We start from the raw sequence: 17630 nt of genomic DNA, 5'->3' as shown, positions 1-17630 counted from the left end.
AGTACAAAATATAGCTTCAGCACTTCATTATTTCACCTTGTACTTGTCTTTGTTTGCCATTTGGCATTATTGGTATCAAAGGAAGGCTAGGATTTTGCAATTGAAAGAAATTTGTAATTTTTAGACTATCTATATTGCAACCCTAGAGTTGATGATCATCTTATTAGTTTGCATTCCAATTATTTGACAAAATATCAATTGGCTGTAAGTTCTCTTTTTGGCATAAATAATGTTATAATTTTGCATACTAATTGTTTAAATTAATGACACTTGGTTGTAAGTGCATTAATGCCATCTTAGGTTACATCCAAAGTATTTGTCATAATCACTAGTTGCTGTAGCTGCATATTGCAAGTAGTTAAGTCTCATATTTGTATTGAATATTGTCAAAATTAGTTGCACATTCATGTTAGGTCATTGTTTAGACAATCTGGAGTCTTTTTGTAAGCATTCTCTTTGATGCAAATCGAAACAAAAGTCATTGCAGCAATCTGAAAAGTTATATCAGTCATATGACCCCTTGTATGCAAAGTGTTTGACAAAATTCTTCGAGCCCTCAATCAACATTTTAAAGTCGAATTTGAGCAGGGTCATTACAGTGGTATCAGAGCTTGCTTGCAAAGTGTTTGATGTAATGTCAAACAACTGAAATATAAAGATTTTTGGTGTTTGAAGAAGTTATAACTTGTTGGGGTTATCACAACAGGTACCTAAGGTTTCTATGAGGCAAGTAGACTGCATGATTGTGGGTTTCAATAAAGCCAGAATCAATTTGAAATGAAAGAAATGACCCTCATGACACTGGCCATTAGCTAAATGATAATTGATATATAAGCAGGCATTTTGCAAAAAATTATTCTGCATGCCTTTTTCTCCGTTTTATTTAAAAATAACACCCTGCTGAATTGTTGTGCAGAACATCTCTAAAACTAATTTAGTGAAGTTAATAATTTCTAAGACAATGGAAATGATGCTTACTTCTCATTATATCCAAAGATCGAGACATTTTCTTCCAAAATAGTTCAAATACTACTCTTTGTTCATGAAGCATAATGATGCAGTCTCTCAAATACATCAATCCTTGTACTCGGGCTGATAAAAATTTGATAATAAGCATCAAATTCTATATTTCTTCAATTTTTTAGGTGTCTTTATGTGGTGGTTAGTTTTCTGAAAACATGGTTGGTATTTGTATGAATGGGTTTAGCATGATCTCAATTTGCTGAAACCCCATAATGTCAGCATGCTACCTAATCTACCAAACTATAGTCAATGTTCTCAATTGTCTAATGATTGTAATACCTAGGTTAGTCTACAGGAAAAGTGATTTATTTAATTAAAGTAAAGAAATTGAATTGCTACTTCCATTTCTAGATTATTCATGTGCATTCTTCTCCTGAGAATATTATCAGTGGAACACTTCTCTGAATGATAGAATGGGAAACAGATAGTGTAATTTTAAAAATTCAACCCGATACATGGAATGTCAATTCCCTGCCAATGATATTACCTTCTCAAGCTCTGCTTTGTATAAATCTGCAAAATGGCTCTGTAAAATCCAAATGCAAAAATATGAGATGGGTAATTAGATATCATCAACAAAAGAAGGTGCATAACTGAACTTCAATCTACAGAATATATTTAGATATGATAAAAAGAAGTAGATTTTCTGTACTTGGGGAAAAAAGAAAAAGAATATATCTTACTTTGATACGATAAACTTCTGAAAGCTCCTCCTGGAGAGTGTGATTATCTCGTTTGCATGCAACTAGCTTCTGCTTAAATGTTTCAATCTCCTGCTCCAAACCTGCAGTCCTGGTAGAGCTTTTTAATTTGATTTGGTGTACATAATGATTTTTAAACTCTATTTCTAGAATTAAAAGTCAATAACTACTCAAACTCAACACAAGTTTCTAATTGTTGCAAAATATATATGCAAACTGAAGCTGCTGCAATTAAAGCTTGCACAGCAGAAAAAGTACAAACCTCTGGGCCTGAATCCTTGTTATAATACCTATGTACCCAGTTCCTGCTTGTTGCATACACAACTGTTCAATATCTTTGCGCAACTCCTCACGTTCTGTGAAACAATATTTCCAGGAAAAATAAACCTCAGCTTCATCCTGGATTCCTACTTACATGAGACAAATTTGGCAAAACAACTATTTGTACTCAACCAAAAGCAAAACCCCATTTGTAATGTTTCTGTTTTAGCTCATCTAATATAAGATGTGTGATTTAAGAAAAAAATATCAAGCAATAAAAATTCAGATGAAGATTCATTGTTTGAAGAATAGCATGTAACTTTTGCAGTCGGTATGTTCCAAGAGAGCAAATTTATGTTTGTAGCGTTGAGCTTAGGTTATAACCTAATTTTGTGTATGTGTGCAGGTTAGCATGTATGGTTAGTACATAAAGTTACTTGTTAATTCTTTGAAGTTAACTGGTCGGTGGTATGTACTCTAGTGGTTGTCGCATGGGAAAAAGGAAAAAGGCTTATATAAGCCTCTTTAAATTGCAATGCATTTTCATCCAGCCATGTTTGACAAATATAAACTGTTTACTTTAAGATGTTGTTTTTAATTCCCTGTTCTTTTTTATCCTTCAAATGTTACCATGTAATGTCCTCAATTTTGTCGGCATTAGAGTTTCAGGGATTAGCCTATTATTCTGATTCTCGTAGGTTATTTATTGTGGATAGAGGGTCTTCTATGGCAGTGGCTTGGCTTGGGAGGGTCTTATCTTCTCCACATCTCAGTAAGCTACAGGTTGGTTTTCGTTTGGCTCAGATCGGACTTCATTTGGGCTTAGTTTTGTGTACTTACTTTTTGTGGTAAGTTGGTGTTGATCTAGATGGACCCTTTCTATTTTCGGAAAGTGCATTTGGTCACATGGAGAAATAAAAGTATGACTCCTATTCCAGACAACATTTAAATGATGAGTATTCTAGGAGTTATTATATTTTTAGTGGCCAAATTATTATTAATTATTAAATGACTTATTATAAAGTTATAATTTAACTTTATAATTTCACTTAAGTTGAGATTTGAGTTATCATTGGAAAGTGTCATTTATTAATTAGTTAAGCCAAGTCAAGTGAGAGAATCTAATAGAAGCTTCTAATTAATGTTGTGTGGAGAAGCTTCTTGAGTGAAGTTAAATTTTGGCAACAAAGGGAATCTAGAGATTATACATACAAGCCCATTTGTTAAGGAAAGCACGCTTGGATAATTTATTTTCTTTTGTTGCCTTTGTGACTTTTTCTAAGGTTCTGATTTTCAAATCCCTTGCTGAGGTATAAGGGTTTGATTCTGAGTTGTGCATTGGTTCGACAGCTGAGATATTGTGGATCAAGTTCTAAGCAAGGTTGCATGGACACGGATACAGGTACGGCTATTTTTTGGGACCTCTCATTTGGGAACGGCAGAATACACCATTCATAAAATACTTATATATATATATATATATATATATATATATATATATATATATATATAACAAATTTTCTGAGTCATTAAAGAAGATTTTCATTATAATCAAAGCATTATGAACACATAATTGCGACATATTCCAAAATACTGTAGTTAGATATAATTTTATTATTAAAACGAGATTCAAATACATAAATACTAATAGTTTGGCAGAATCACATGCTATCAAAAATATCATCACTATTCTCTTGAAACTTGAGATCTAGATCATCAAGATTATCTAAAGAGCTAGGATAGTTAGATCGTGTGCAACCACCACCTAGATTCTCAGAACCCGTTGACGATTCACCTAACGAGCCTCCGACTTTGTCAGAATTCTCAAAATTGAGGTTGAGATGTGTCAGCGCATGTATGGATACATCAATGTCACTTATCTCTGGTTCTACATCCCAAAGTTTATTGGGTCCTTTGATGTAGTCTGTGGAGGAATGTGACAATAGACGAAGATTGGAATGCACATAGACAAAGTCCTCTGCTTTGTTGGCTGCCAACCTATTTCGTTTCACAGAATGGATAAAGCCATATTGACTCCAATTCCTCTCAAATGCAGAAGAACTAGAAACTTGCAATAAAAGTGTTTATATTATAAGTTACAAAGACGCAAACAATCAAATAAAATTGAAATAAGAAATAATTCTTAGTAGAATAATTAGTATAAAAGCAAACCTGTGATAGAAGTTTGATGGCTAGCTTTTGCAAATGTGTAGTCAAAGCACCGTGGAAATTCCACCACTTTATAGGATCCATTTCTTTTTTATCTGCCATCGCATCAACATCTACATAAGTTCCATCAAAGGAAGCAAATGTCCCAAACTCATCTCGAATCTCTGTAGCAACTCTAGGATCTGTAAACATTTTCTTGAAAGCTTGTTTATATCCTTCAACAACCTCAACATCCCTATTTGGTGCTGTCCTATTTGGCAATGCTAACATATCAGCATGATAGTACTTAGGGTTTAAAGCATATGCCAAAAGTTGCAAAGGAGTTGTCATTTTATCCCATCTCTTTTTTATCACCTCATATATTTGCTTATAAAAAAATTCAGAGGGATCTTGCTCTTTTGCCATAATAATATCTCTAACTTTCTCCAGCATTGTATCTATGCAATCATAGATGTCACCTAATATTGGCTTATCAATATCACACCGACAAATGAGGGCGTATATTGGCTCAGTCAAAGATAGTAAATAATCTATTTGAGCCCACCAATCCTCATCAAGAATTAATGTCCTTACATTATTTTCTCTATCTATTTGTGATTGTCTCCATACCACCCATGTCACTAATCACCATACTTTTCAAAGCTTGTTTGACATCAACAAGCCTTTTGAGAACAATGTAGTGTGTGGCAAAGCGTGTTTCAACCACCTTCAATCAAAAAATAATTATTTTTAAAAACATATAGATCATAAATACATTTGAATTAAAAAAGATTTGAATATTATTAATTTTTAAGACAAGAAATTTACCTTTAATAACTCCAGCTTGGCGAATTGTCTATAAATGGCTTGTCACATGTGATGATTACAAATAAACATCTGAATTTTTTTGGCTTCTTCATAAATCTTTTGTATCCATTGAATTTTGCCAATTTTTTGTAGCATCAAATTCAAAGAATGTACACAAGGAGTCCACCAAATTTTTGGATATCTTGCTTCCACGACCAACCCGGCTGCTCTACATACTTTTGCATTATCTGTGATCACTTGAACAACATTTTTTGGCCCCACAGATTCAATTGCTTCAATTAGAATGTTAGCAATACACTGTGTATCTTTCTCTTCAGCCTTGCATTCCACTGCTCTCAAAAACATTGCCCCCTTTGGGTTCATTGCAACCACATTGATTAGTGGCCTGTTTCTAGCATCCTTCCATCCATCACAAATGATGGAAACCCCTGAAATTTTCCATGAATCTCGGATCACTTGTAAATGTCTATCAATAATATCTTTTTCTTTAATCAAAAGAGTAGTACGGAGCTTCTCGTACCTTGGGCTTTTGTATCCTTTTGGAGCTTCATTAATAGACCTAACCATCTCTTGCCAATACGGGGAGCGAACCACATTAAATAAAATTCCATTCGCATATAGACAACGTGCAATACTCTGATCCGTATCCTCTCGACTTTGCAAATTAAATGCCTTTTCAAGCGGTCCTAAATTGCGCCTCTTGTCACCAGCCGATCTTCCTGAAGTTGGATGCAAAGGAGGTCTATTGAGACTTGACCTTTGTGTTGACTTTTGAACTTGACTATTAGCTTCGTCCTCTTCTTTTTGATACTTTGCAATCTTCTCAAGTGACAATCCCTTCCCTGGTTGACCATCAACCTTTGGACAAGGGCACACTTCACATCCTGTACCTTTTATGTGACAAAGGTGTCCACGAACCCTCATATAAGAACCATTATAATCAATTAGACACTCATGACACCTCCATTTAAAACCTCTGCCACCTTGAAATTTTTCGATGATGTTTACATGTTTCCATAATGGATATTTGGCATTTGGTTTGATCCACTTGTCATTTTCTGATGCTCTGACATCCCCTAACGATGATGCCATGATTAGGGTCCTGAAAAAAAAAAAATTAGTAAAATTATGAAATAAAAACAAATTTACATTGATTTTATAAAGTACAAATTTAAAATTGTAATTTATAAAATGATTAGCTTAAATATAAATCAAATAATTCTTATTTCAAATTTAATTTTACAAGAATATACTTTAAAATTTGAATCTAAATTATTTTATAATTTAATTATAATTAAATATACTTATAATATTAATTAATTTTGTCAAAATATCTATATAATTATTAATGTTATTTAATGATTTTTATAAAGTTTAAATAATTAAATTTTAACAAAAATAAATAACAATATAAAGATAAATTTAATTTAAAATTTAGTAATTGTAAAATTCTAATTTTAATTTTAAATTTAACTTAATTTAAAAACTAAATAAAATATTAAGTTAATTTAATTTAAACATATGTAGTTCAAATTTAATTTTAAATTATTATATTAATAACTAATTACTATATTAACTTAATTTATATTTTTAACTAATTTTAAATTAAATTTCATATGATATAATATAATTATTATATTAATATTAATTTTAAATTTCTAAACTACATATTAATATAATAATTTCATTGATTAATTATCATTGAAAAATAAAATTAAACTTGAACTAGAATCATATTAAAAAAATTTAAAATGATTTATAATTATAAAACTTGACAAACATTAGGGAAAATGAAAAATCAAACCGAATTTTTAATAAAATAAACATTACCTGAGCTATGATAGAAAACCACAGAGATGCACACGCAGAAAAACGACAGAGACGCACACGCAGACAAACGTTCACTCAGCAGAGAAATGAGACGCATTATAGGAATAATCAAACGCAAATTACCAAAACAGGAACAATCAAACGCCAATCACTAGAGAAATCGATTCGCAATTCATTATTCAATCGATTGAAGCATTTATTTATAAAGACTTGTTCTCTGATTTTTCACGTTAAATCTGAAGTTCGATTCATTTGTTTTTAGAATATGTATCCGCTATTTCCAAATACGGCATTTAATTTCTTTGAAAAACGACAGTAACGACAGGTAACTCGTTTTTTACCCTAAATTTGGCTCTAAAAAATTAGCAAGTTGCAGTCAACGTTTTTGGCACGCGTCTGGGAAAGATGACTTTCAAAATATGGGTGGAAACGAATTTCCCTCGTATTTGTGCCATTTCGTATCCGTATCCGTATCAAATATGGCAATATGCATGTCTAGGGTTGAGGGGTGGCGTTTCCGGTAACCTTGGTTCTAAGTACTTTACCAATTCTCCTTACTGTGCTCACTATATCTAAGGAGAGATTCATTCTGTGGTCTGATTTGAAGGAAGATTATTTGCTGGAGTTTGTATTGGATCTGCTGTGAGAAGTTTTTGAGAATTCTGAGAATTGCCTTGAAGGATAGCTTGCTAATTGCTGCTTCTGAAAAGTAATTTGCCAATTATTCTCACTGTGTCTAAGGTGGAATGTGTTCTCATTGCTAGTGGATTGAATTGGAAGTAATTTGTTGGCTGAGGTTCGTTTTGGCACTAGAGATTGTTTTGAATCTCCTTATTGTTTTGACTGCGACTGAGTGAACAGCATTGTAGCTGAGATTGTTTGGAATTCTGAAGCGTCTTCTTTTCTGTGTTTACTGTGGCTTAGAAGACGATGGTTTACCGGAAGATTTCATTTAATTTGTGAGAATTTGTGGTTACCACTAATTAATTGCGATCTGCATATGTGTGTCTTAATTACTGAACCTGTTATGCTTAAAAGACAAAATGGGGAGAAGCTGATCGATGTCAAAGGGAACCGACTGGGTTCGAAAAGAGTTTATAGATTGTTCATGCTATTGGTGAACTTGCATTTTGTTTTAGAGTTTTACTGTGCATAAATAGGGGTTGTGTTTGATGGAACAAGGACCTGTGTTTGAAGATAGCAGCCCTGTGATCTAATTCAAGGGCAGCATTGTCAATTGATGAGCCTGTGTTGGAAGAATTCAAGGCCTTGTTAAAGCTCTTGGGTGTTGGAAAATATTGTAGCAGGCAGCGTGGGAAATTTAACAGTGTGGTGATGTGGAACAGTCATCACAGTGCACATTCTGGGCATATAACCACTGCCATTACTGGGTGACTTTCTCGCTAGTCTGTAAGTGCAATTTTGGGCGTTCATATCTCTGTTTTTAATAAATTGCAGACCAAATTCTGTCAGCAAGTTCTTTGCAAAATTAACAATATCATTTCATTTCTATTGTGATTCAGTATTAGCTGTTAGAGAATATTTTCAATTCTGAATTTTGCATGCAAACCCATGAGGAAGGGTTTATATCAGTTGTGTAGTATTCATCAATGCCAAAGTCTGGAAAGTCTGATTCATCTGGTGAATTATGAGTAGTCCAGTTCATTTCCTAGTGACGTGACAAAATTTAAACACATAGTTTGATAACTGAATTGCTAGCCAACTGTTTGACAAAATGTCAAACTTCTGATTAGTTAAGGTAATTAATGTGTTAAGGTTTATTTGTTGAACTATAACCAGCTAGGGGATTTTACATACCAGAGACACAGAAAAATGAAAGAATGTTAAAAGACCCTCTGTGTAATAAACTTTTGTATACCAAATAATGTGTGTGTTGAATTTTTAAAGTCTTAATGTTTATACTCTTGTTTTCAGCATCATTTGCGTGTGGCTCTAGACAAAAAAACAAAATTGGTTTTGCATGTACAGACAAGGTTGAAGCTATAAAAATTTGAACAGCGGACCACAAATTCACTTGTATATTTCATTGTTCTTTTGTTTGTCTAGGTAAATCCTGCTGACCTGTGACTTTTATCAACATATATAGTTGCAATTGAAAAGAGAACTGATTTTGGAGCTGTACTTACAATACAGTGTATATTGTCTTTTCCTTTAACTCTAAGCTAAAATTCTAAAAATCGTGTTAAGTATTCTATACTGTGTTTGGTCTTTGCTAGATTTGCAAATTGGATTTTGTGTCAGACTGCTTGGGTCAGTCAACTTGCAAAGGGGCTCCCAATCTTTGACTGCATCCAGTGATATCGGAGCCAGGTATGCTCACTAGACTATTGAAGTAGGAGGCAGACATGGAAAGCCTTGAAACTTTTGTTGTGGATGTGAGGATTTTGTGATTACAAAGAGCTGAAGTAGAAGGCATGGCTCATAAATGTTGGAGTAATTACATAATTGCTTAGTGATTAATTAATCAAACATTATTTGTTTTGGTTTCTTATTAGTTTATTGAAATCAAGCTAAGCTTAGGAGTGCCTTTCTATACTAAGATTGATGTAATTATATGTCATGTTGTCTCATTAAGATGAGGACACTTGTCATAATCTAACTTAATGCTTTATCTTAATGCTTTTGTAAACATTCATCGTAATCTATCCAACTTTATTCAATCAATCAATTCAGGTATATCAAAGGTGACTACTCAGAGTTACGAGGTTCTCTATGAACTCCAAAAACAAAGGCAAAGAAATATGTCAAAGAAATGTTAATGATGTAACGTCGCAAATTTAGCTATATGTTCTTGTGACCCGTTGGCCAATTTCTAAGCTTTCCCATAAGATTCTAGGTGTTTTTGGGAGAACTATAAAGTATTTGAAGATAAATAAGTTCAACCTTTCTCAGTTTCCATTAATGACATTGAGCTCAATGTTGATGCCAATATGGTAGAATTTTTACCGATAACATATGCAAATGGAATTCACATTAATATTACCACATGTATCTAAGAAATAGGAACAATACAAAGATGGTAAAATATGTCTTTATTAGTTGTACCAAACAAAGTTACATACCTGTACCAATGATTATCCAAAATTTCCATATCATACTATTCCATGTGTGTACTACATATAGTGCCCAAGTTGGTTACTAATTCCAACCGACGCAACCCTTGGTACAACTACTTAATTAATTTATTGTGAATTTACTCATTACATTAACACCCCTCCCCCCCCCCCCCGAAAAAAAAAATCATTTCCACATGAATAGCAAGCTCAGGAGGACGGGTGAGAAGACATCCCTAGAGCTGAAGCTGAAATTGACACTGCCATTAGAGTGGTTGAGACTGTGAGATGGGCGACTTAGTTGCTTAAGTAACTTCACATCCCATTCAACCACAAGTTATTTAGTACGTGCGCCATGTAGAAGCCCGAGTGCATTCATTTTGTCTTTATCCGCTATTGCCAACTATTCAGTATGAGTGGTCTACTCCCTCTTAATTTCGGCTTCCAACTTCTCCACTTGCTCAATCAAAATTACTCAATCCCCCTCTATTTTGGCCAATTTGCAAGTGGTTTTTTGCAATTCAAAGAATACAGCCTGAAAATTTCCCTCCATTTAGACAAAACTGGAGTCAAAAGCCCACCTCTCTAAATCACTTGTGATACCTGCCACTATTGGGACTAAACCTCCATCTCATGAACAGGCCAACCATGGTCTGCAAATGTCCTCTTAAAATCTTCATGGCTTCCTATCCTCATGAAATATAAGAGAGACTCAGCTTGGAAAACTATAGTAACCATATCAGCCTCTATGTGGCCCTCTGATGGATTTCCTACATTGTCTTGGTTATGATCTCCAACTCTGCCAAAATCCATTGAGTACATTCATCACATGGTGTGGACATAGTTTCTTCTTCATCCGGGTGGCTTCCTTTTGTTGTCAGTTCTTCCTGAATATTCGTAGTTTCCTTGTGTCGTTGTTCCTCTAGTATTGGAAGGGTAGTTCCTCTGAGCAAATGTGAGGATGGTAGTGGTATATTTGCCACTCCCAACTCATATTGTGTCAATAAGGCATCAATCTCTGTATCTTGTTGCTCTCATGTCCTCATGCGGCTCCCCCACTAACTGCGAAGTTGTAATATAAGAGTGAAGAGGAGCCAATGTGGATGCCTCTATTGAAGCTATCTTAGGTGTCAACAATAATGCAATTGTCATCCTGTTTCAATTCCATGGGGCGTAACAAGTCTTATTGTGTGGCTACCTGCTTTGGTGCACCTCAAATCTACTAATTTAGTACTCGATATTCTACCTCACAGAACGAGACGAGCCATTTCAGATAGCTTAACTGGTGCAAAATTTATCTTCTTGGCACCCCAATTGGCAAATGTTGGTCCACTGATTGTGCCTTTGTCTCCTTTTGTACTTGTACCTATTTGGCTGCCTATGCCTTCCTTCTCAGGGTGCATACGGCTAGTGTCTATACAGACTGTATGGCTGCATGTGCCTTCCTTCTCAACATTTGTACGGCTAGTGTTTGTATAGCTGGCTTCCATATGGCTTATACGACTTGTGTCCACATTGCATGTATAGCGAGTAGTTATCCAACTATTGCTTTCCATCTAACTTGGTTCCTCTACCTTGTGTGTGCCTTCTGTCGTTGTTGGAAATGACCCCTCCATGACCTCTACCATTTTCACTTCATCGGATGTGTCTACTAGTGTTATTTACTAAGTCCGATATTCTTCCTCTTCACTAGATTCCTCTTCAGCAGATGTTTCTTCCTCCTCTTTTGTATTGTTTTCCATGTATGAGTTCTAAGTGGTTGTTTCCTCCTGTCTTTCCTTCTTCCTTTGTGGTTCAATGGTCCTAGTACTTCCTTCACCTACTATGGTGTCCATATGAATCCAATATAGCATCGCAGGCTTATATGGCTCAACCCGGTTTGCTCAAACAAAACTTCCCCAATGTTCAAGAGCAACTTGTGTGCATAAAGTCTCAAGAAATAACACTATAGCATAATGGGGCATATAGAAAGTGGTGTGCTTCAATAGGAGAAACTCTTTTAGTTTATCTAAATGTAACTGAGCCCGGTTATGGACCTTACCCTCATATAGACCCTTTACTTGTGGAAGCATGGAGAGGGCAATATCGGATGTGCAGCTCCCTCCAATTAATTTACTCTTTACTAGGTCCACTACACACCTCCATTCTGTATTTCTCACAAAAGTCTTTTTGATGCCTCTACTGCTACTCCAAATTTTGTCCCAATGCTTCTATGTCAAATTGTTCTTGCACACCAATACAGCTAGATGCGTCCTCTCTTCTATGATCATTTTTGGAGTCTTACCCACTTGTTACCCTCTATGGGGAATCCCAAATATCTTTCTAAAATTCTATGGTGCAAAGGAGATTGTCACATTTTGTTGCAGGTACTAAATACTAAACTTAAGGTCTTTCTTGTCATAGCCATGCACTAGGGTTGGCTCAAACTCCTTAAGATTAAAAATGGGCATAAATATGATCTTATCTACCTTTGCATTCCTCAATGCTGCCTTCAATGGATGCTGATCACTTGTTCCTTGCCACCAATTCCTGCATTCAGTTCCAGCAACCCCTTCAAAATGGACATTCACAGCAGAGACTTCTTCCATTTTTCCCTTGTGACTATTGCTAGTTGTGGCCATGATGTCTCCTATAGTAGTCTTCTTTCTTCTTGTTTCCTCACATTTATCCTCCAAGAGGCCCTCGTTAGGGTTATATAGACATGTCACAATCGTTTGTATCCACTTTTTAAATGTCTTTGTCGCGACTCTATATATCTGCGTGCCTATTGTTAATGTTGTAGATTCAGTTGGATTAAATTGACATAGAGATAATTCTTCTATGGTTATTGGTCAATCATCAATTAGACAAACCCACTTATGTGTACTTATCTATTTATTATATACATTATATAAAATATATAATATATTAATATTAATATTGTCAAAATAATAAATGATTAATTTATTACCAAAGAGACATGTCTCTTCTATGGATATTTATATAACCTCCAAATGATGAGACATGTCTCTTCTATGGATATTTATATAACCTTCAAATCTTCATTTGGAACACAGAAATAAACAGTAGTGCTTAGTACATTTGCAGCTGATCCATGAAAACTAACATGATATCAGAGCCACACTGCAAATGTACGAAAAGAACGAACATAAGATAATTATAATATAAATTATCATAGCATCTTTCTGTGTATGCACAGCAGGAGGAAAATTATAAGGTATCATTTACGCAGAGATAAGGAAACAACGACTGCAAAGGTGGCACAAAAAATATGGGAGATCAAACAAATTGATTGGCAAAGAAAAGATAGAAGGGAACAAAACAAAGAGAAGGGAATTAGCAGAGGCATGAGAAGTCAAAACCATATTATCAGAGGAGGACTATTCATTGATACTCAGTAATTTATATCCATATAGGTAGAAGTCTGATACGAGAAAGGTAAAGGAAAGGCAACAAATAGCTCCTATAGTTATCATTCTCCCATATTAATAAGAAAATTCTTAGATAATCAAATTGACTTGAAGAAAGATATAATTTAACGAAAGTTGAAACACACATTCAGAGATAGACTGGAACGCATGCCAGCATACTCATGTTGACATTGGGAGTAATCTGACTACACATCGAATGGTGGATCTATTCTTGAACCGCTGCCTCCTATTATCTATAGTTAACAAAAGGAGCAATGTTGGAGTATGCCGCAGGCATATATAGAAGAAATTTATGATTATATAATTTATTATTTCCAGAACTAGTGATGAGACCAGCAAACAATTGATAAGGGAAGAAGAAACTTGAAAACACTATCGGGAGGTGTATGGTGTGATCTGGTGCAGTTCCAAAGCAATTTGGGTTATCAAATATTAACTAATCAGATAAATCTCTCAATGACATTCTGAAGTATTCTTTCCACATAGAAAGGTATCGACAGTTGAAGAATTAGGAATTCGATCAGTGATTATATGTAGAAATTATTCTAAAAACAGCGGAGAAGGATAGCAATTGATTGGAACTGATAAAAATTATATGTAGCAGATATATCCATCATCAACAGAAGTATATAAATCTGTAATTGAATGAAGATCATACAATGATGCAGAACTAGCGTGGAAGCTTATACATCAGTTGTTGGTCATCAATAACATTAGATTGGGAATCAATTCAGTAATCATCAAACCAAAATAACAAATTTAATATTTAAATATAGGGAAGTCAAAGGAAGATATACAGATGAAAAAATCAGTTTTTTAGCAGAGAAATATAAAGGAGAAATACTTATTGGCAAGGGCGAACATGTAATGAGGTGTCAATACCCCAACAGATATAACAATATACCGCATTCATGAGCAACCAAATCATTCATTTTATTTATTTTTAATCTGTTATAATCGGACAAATATAAGCCCAAGGTCTACAGCATATGTTGGATCATTTAAATTGATACAAACTGCAAAACGAAATTCCCCTAGGAAGATTGTAGTGATCCAAATCCAAATATCTTCTGATTGGGCTTCAGTGGAAAGCACTGGGGTTAAGAGTTGTATGATATGCTCTTTTCAATTTCAAATCAATACAAAAGGAACTGCCAATAAAGCAACCAGTGTTGCAACCAAATTGATGGATTAGACAAAGGAAAAAAATTATTTTTTTATTTTTTGCATTGCTATAAATTCGAAGTTTTCGAGAGATTGTGAATTATTGCAGTTGGATATCTTTGGTGAGAAAGAAGTGACAACTTACTGGATTTGTTTAACGATGTTGTTCAAACCATAATACGAGTGAACACTCCACTGTACGAAATCTAGAATCTTGGTTGCAATTACCGACGATCTCTTTGATGCCTGTGCAAATCTTCACCAAGTGTTTCTCTTCTACGAAGCCTTTAAGAGTGGGCACATACTTTTCAGTTTTTATCAGTGAAGCACAGAGACACGTCCCCTTGCCAAAACTGGGTCGCACCCGAGACGCGGACACACCCGAGATAGGGGGAGACAAGGGGACGCCGTCTCGGTGTCTAGCGCGGTGTCACTTAGAACACCACCTCCGTTGGAGAGGGCAAGACGTCCCCGCATCCCCTATGGGTGCACGTCCCCTTTAGGTGCAAGGGGACACCTAGACTTCCAAAGGATGATGATTGATCATTCATTTGGCATTTTGATTTGGGCTCTTGGAGACTTGTAGTTTTTGTTTGCATTATATACTTATTTTGATATCATGATTCACGGCACATGATACTTGTAATCGTCTTTATGTCATGACTCATATGATCATTGATTAGATAGTAGATACTCATACTATTGATCTAATATATATTATATATTATAAATTTAAAATTATATTACTTCACACTCTATCATTTGCTAATGTTCATTGTTTGATCATGAATCATGATGTTCCATTAATGTTTAAGTTTTTTACATCTTTATATCTTATATTGTAGTACATCTTTTCATAACTAGCATTTTAAGTACCGTATGTATACTATATACACCCCTGCTCCCCCCGCAACCCCCCCATCCCGCTACCGGCCCCAAATCATGGCTCCTCTATCCCCCCGTCTCAGAAACTTGTCCCCTGTCCCGAAGGGCGATCTATCTATGGTTTTTATAAAAGAAAAAAAGTGGATTAAAGGAGGATACTCGCCGTCATTGAATGAGCATTGAGAGAATGTCGTAGTGTTGGTGGCACCGGGAGAATTTACCCTCACTACAACATTTTCCACAGGAGATATTCTTTCTGATCTCATTCTTGAGAAGCTTGAGACACTCTCAATGTACATCTTGTAAACGATATTACAAAATCTGACAAAGGAGAATTCATAACAACTATGGAATGACAAAAAAGCTTGATTACATCAAGTTTTCCAATGACAACTAGCAGTTCATCAATGAAAATTAGAGGCTATCAAAAGATGCAACACCACGATTATCGAAGTGAATGCAGTGGCTAAGAATACGGGAACTCCTAACAGCTCTAACATTTTCAGCTTTGTAGTTTCAGAAGATAGGCTACATGTAATCAATGGGCATGTAACCCAATTACACCTACCTTCAATCGTAATCCCATAAATCTTCTTTCTTAGTTTGACTTAGTCAAGGTGGTTGAGTTTCTCCCACCTTTTTCTCCTCTTTTCTGTCACTCTTCTTCCTATATAAATGAGTGTCTTCCATTGTAAATATGATCATTTTTTATATGCAAGAGGGCTCTACCAAACTTGTGCAAGCATAACTTTGATTGTGTAGTACCTAAGTTTGTGTGGGAATCAGTTGTGCAAAAAACGAAAAAAGAAAATCCACAATGTGCAAATCTGACAAAGGAGAATTCACAACAACCGTGGAATGAGAAAAAAGCTTGATTACATCAAGTTTTCCAATGACAACTAGCAATTCATCAATGAAAATCAAAGGCTATCAAAAGATGCAACACCATGGTTATCAAAGTGAATGCAGTGGCTCAGAATACAGGAACTCCTGACAGCTCCAATATTTTCGGCTTTGTAGTTTTAGAAGATAGGCTGCATGTTATCAATGTACATGTTACCCAATTACACCTACCTTCAATCATGTAATCCAATAAATCCTCTTTCTTAGTTTGATTTAGTCAAGGTGGTTGAGTTTCTCTCACCTTTTTCTCCTCTTTTCTGTCACTCCTTTTCCTATATAAAGGAGTGTCTTCCATTGTAAAGAAGATCTTTTCTATATGCAAGAGAGCTCTACCAAACTTGTGCAAGCATAACTTTGATTGTGTAATATGAATTTGAAAGAAAGGTGAATAAAAAGAAGCAATTGGATTGAAGCTTTGACTAAAAGCAATTGTGGTAGAGCAAATAGGAAGCTTTGGCTGTAATTTGTGTTTACTATCTTTAATTCATGTTATTCTTGTATGTTTAGTAGAGCGCAGTGGATATAAGAAACAACTGGAGTCGAAGCTTTAACTTGGGGCAATAGTGGTGGTATAGAATAGAAGCTTTAATTGTAGTCTATATTATTGCTTCGTATTCATGCAATTTATTAGAATCATAGCTTAGAAATCATCTACTTCTAAAAGTTTGTGCCCCAATGGTAGAGATTTTTCTTATAGATTAGAAAAACTAGACATAGATCTAAGCCGGTACGCTTTCAATAACCCTTTGAGTTGGTATTTGGTATCGGTATCATTGTTTCCAACTGTTAGATAGAAGTGTAGTTATAGAGATTAATCTTGTTCATTACTCGCTCCACGAATAAGAGGATTCCTTTTTGGAATAAGAGGAAAGAATATCGGTAACACCTCACTACAATATCTCTTGAACTTCTTGCTTACCTTGAGTTGATCCAAGGAACAGCGAGAAGGGGTAGCCTTCCTTTCCTTTAAGGTAGGAAAGACTCTATCTCACACGTTGTCGCTGGTCAACCTATTTTGTCACCGAATTTGCATAAATTGGTAATTGCAAAATATTCAACCCACAATGTTGAATTTGTAGGCCAAGTCCTTACATTTGACAATAAGGTAATCTTCCCCTGTAATTAGCAAGTCATCAACATATAGGATCACCTTTAAATATTTTAAAATAGAGATTTGGGTTTGCGTCATTCTTTGTAAACCCTAGTCCCATTAGATAGTTGTTGATGCTCTCATACCAGGCTTGGGGAGCCTGTTTAAGTCCGTATAAGGCTTTCTTCAATTTGCATACATGTGAGGCTGCATTATGAATCACAAAACCTTCAGGTTGTTCTAGATAGACATCCTCTTCAATAGTCTCATTCAAGAATATAGTTTTCACATC

At 35.0% G+C, this 17630-nt stretch overlaps 1 protein-coding gene across 6 annotated transcripts in view; it reads right to left on the bottom strand.

The window, feature by feature from the left end:
• The window catches only part of MEE13 (myosin heavy chain-like protein), a 263268-nt gene that overhangs the window by 200368 nt on the left and 45270 nt on the right, over nucleotides 1-17630 (bottom strand). For 4 of the 6 annotated variants that reach the window (XM_089833370.1, XM_089833369.1, XM_089833372.1 and 1 more), the window contains exons 3-5: nucleotides 1987-2080; nucleotides 1707-1815; nucleotides 1511-1549 (exon numbers count right to left, since the gene is read on the bottom strand). In XM_089833370.1, coding sequence (XP_089689496.1) covers nucleotides 1511-1549; nucleotides 1707-1815; nucleotides 1987-2080 — 242 coding nt within the window. The remainder of the gene's footprint in view (nucleotides 1-1510; nucleotides 1550-1706; nucleotides 1816-1986; nucleotides 2081-17630) is intronic. The other 2 variants (XM_089833374.1, XM_089833373.1) reach the window with 1 other exon arrangement.

The sequence above is a fragment of the Cupressus sempervirens genome, chromosome 5 (genome assembly GCF_028749045.1).
Source record: "Cupressus sempervirens isolate cs-2001-9-10 chromosome 5, ASM2874904v1, whole genome shotgun sequence".
NCBI lineage: Eukaryota > Viridiplantae > Streptophyta > Pinopsida > Cupressales > Cupressaceae > Cupressus > Cupressus sempervirens.
Note: the sequence above shows the minus strand (reverse complement) of the source record. Positions and strands in the feature narration are given on the sequence as shown.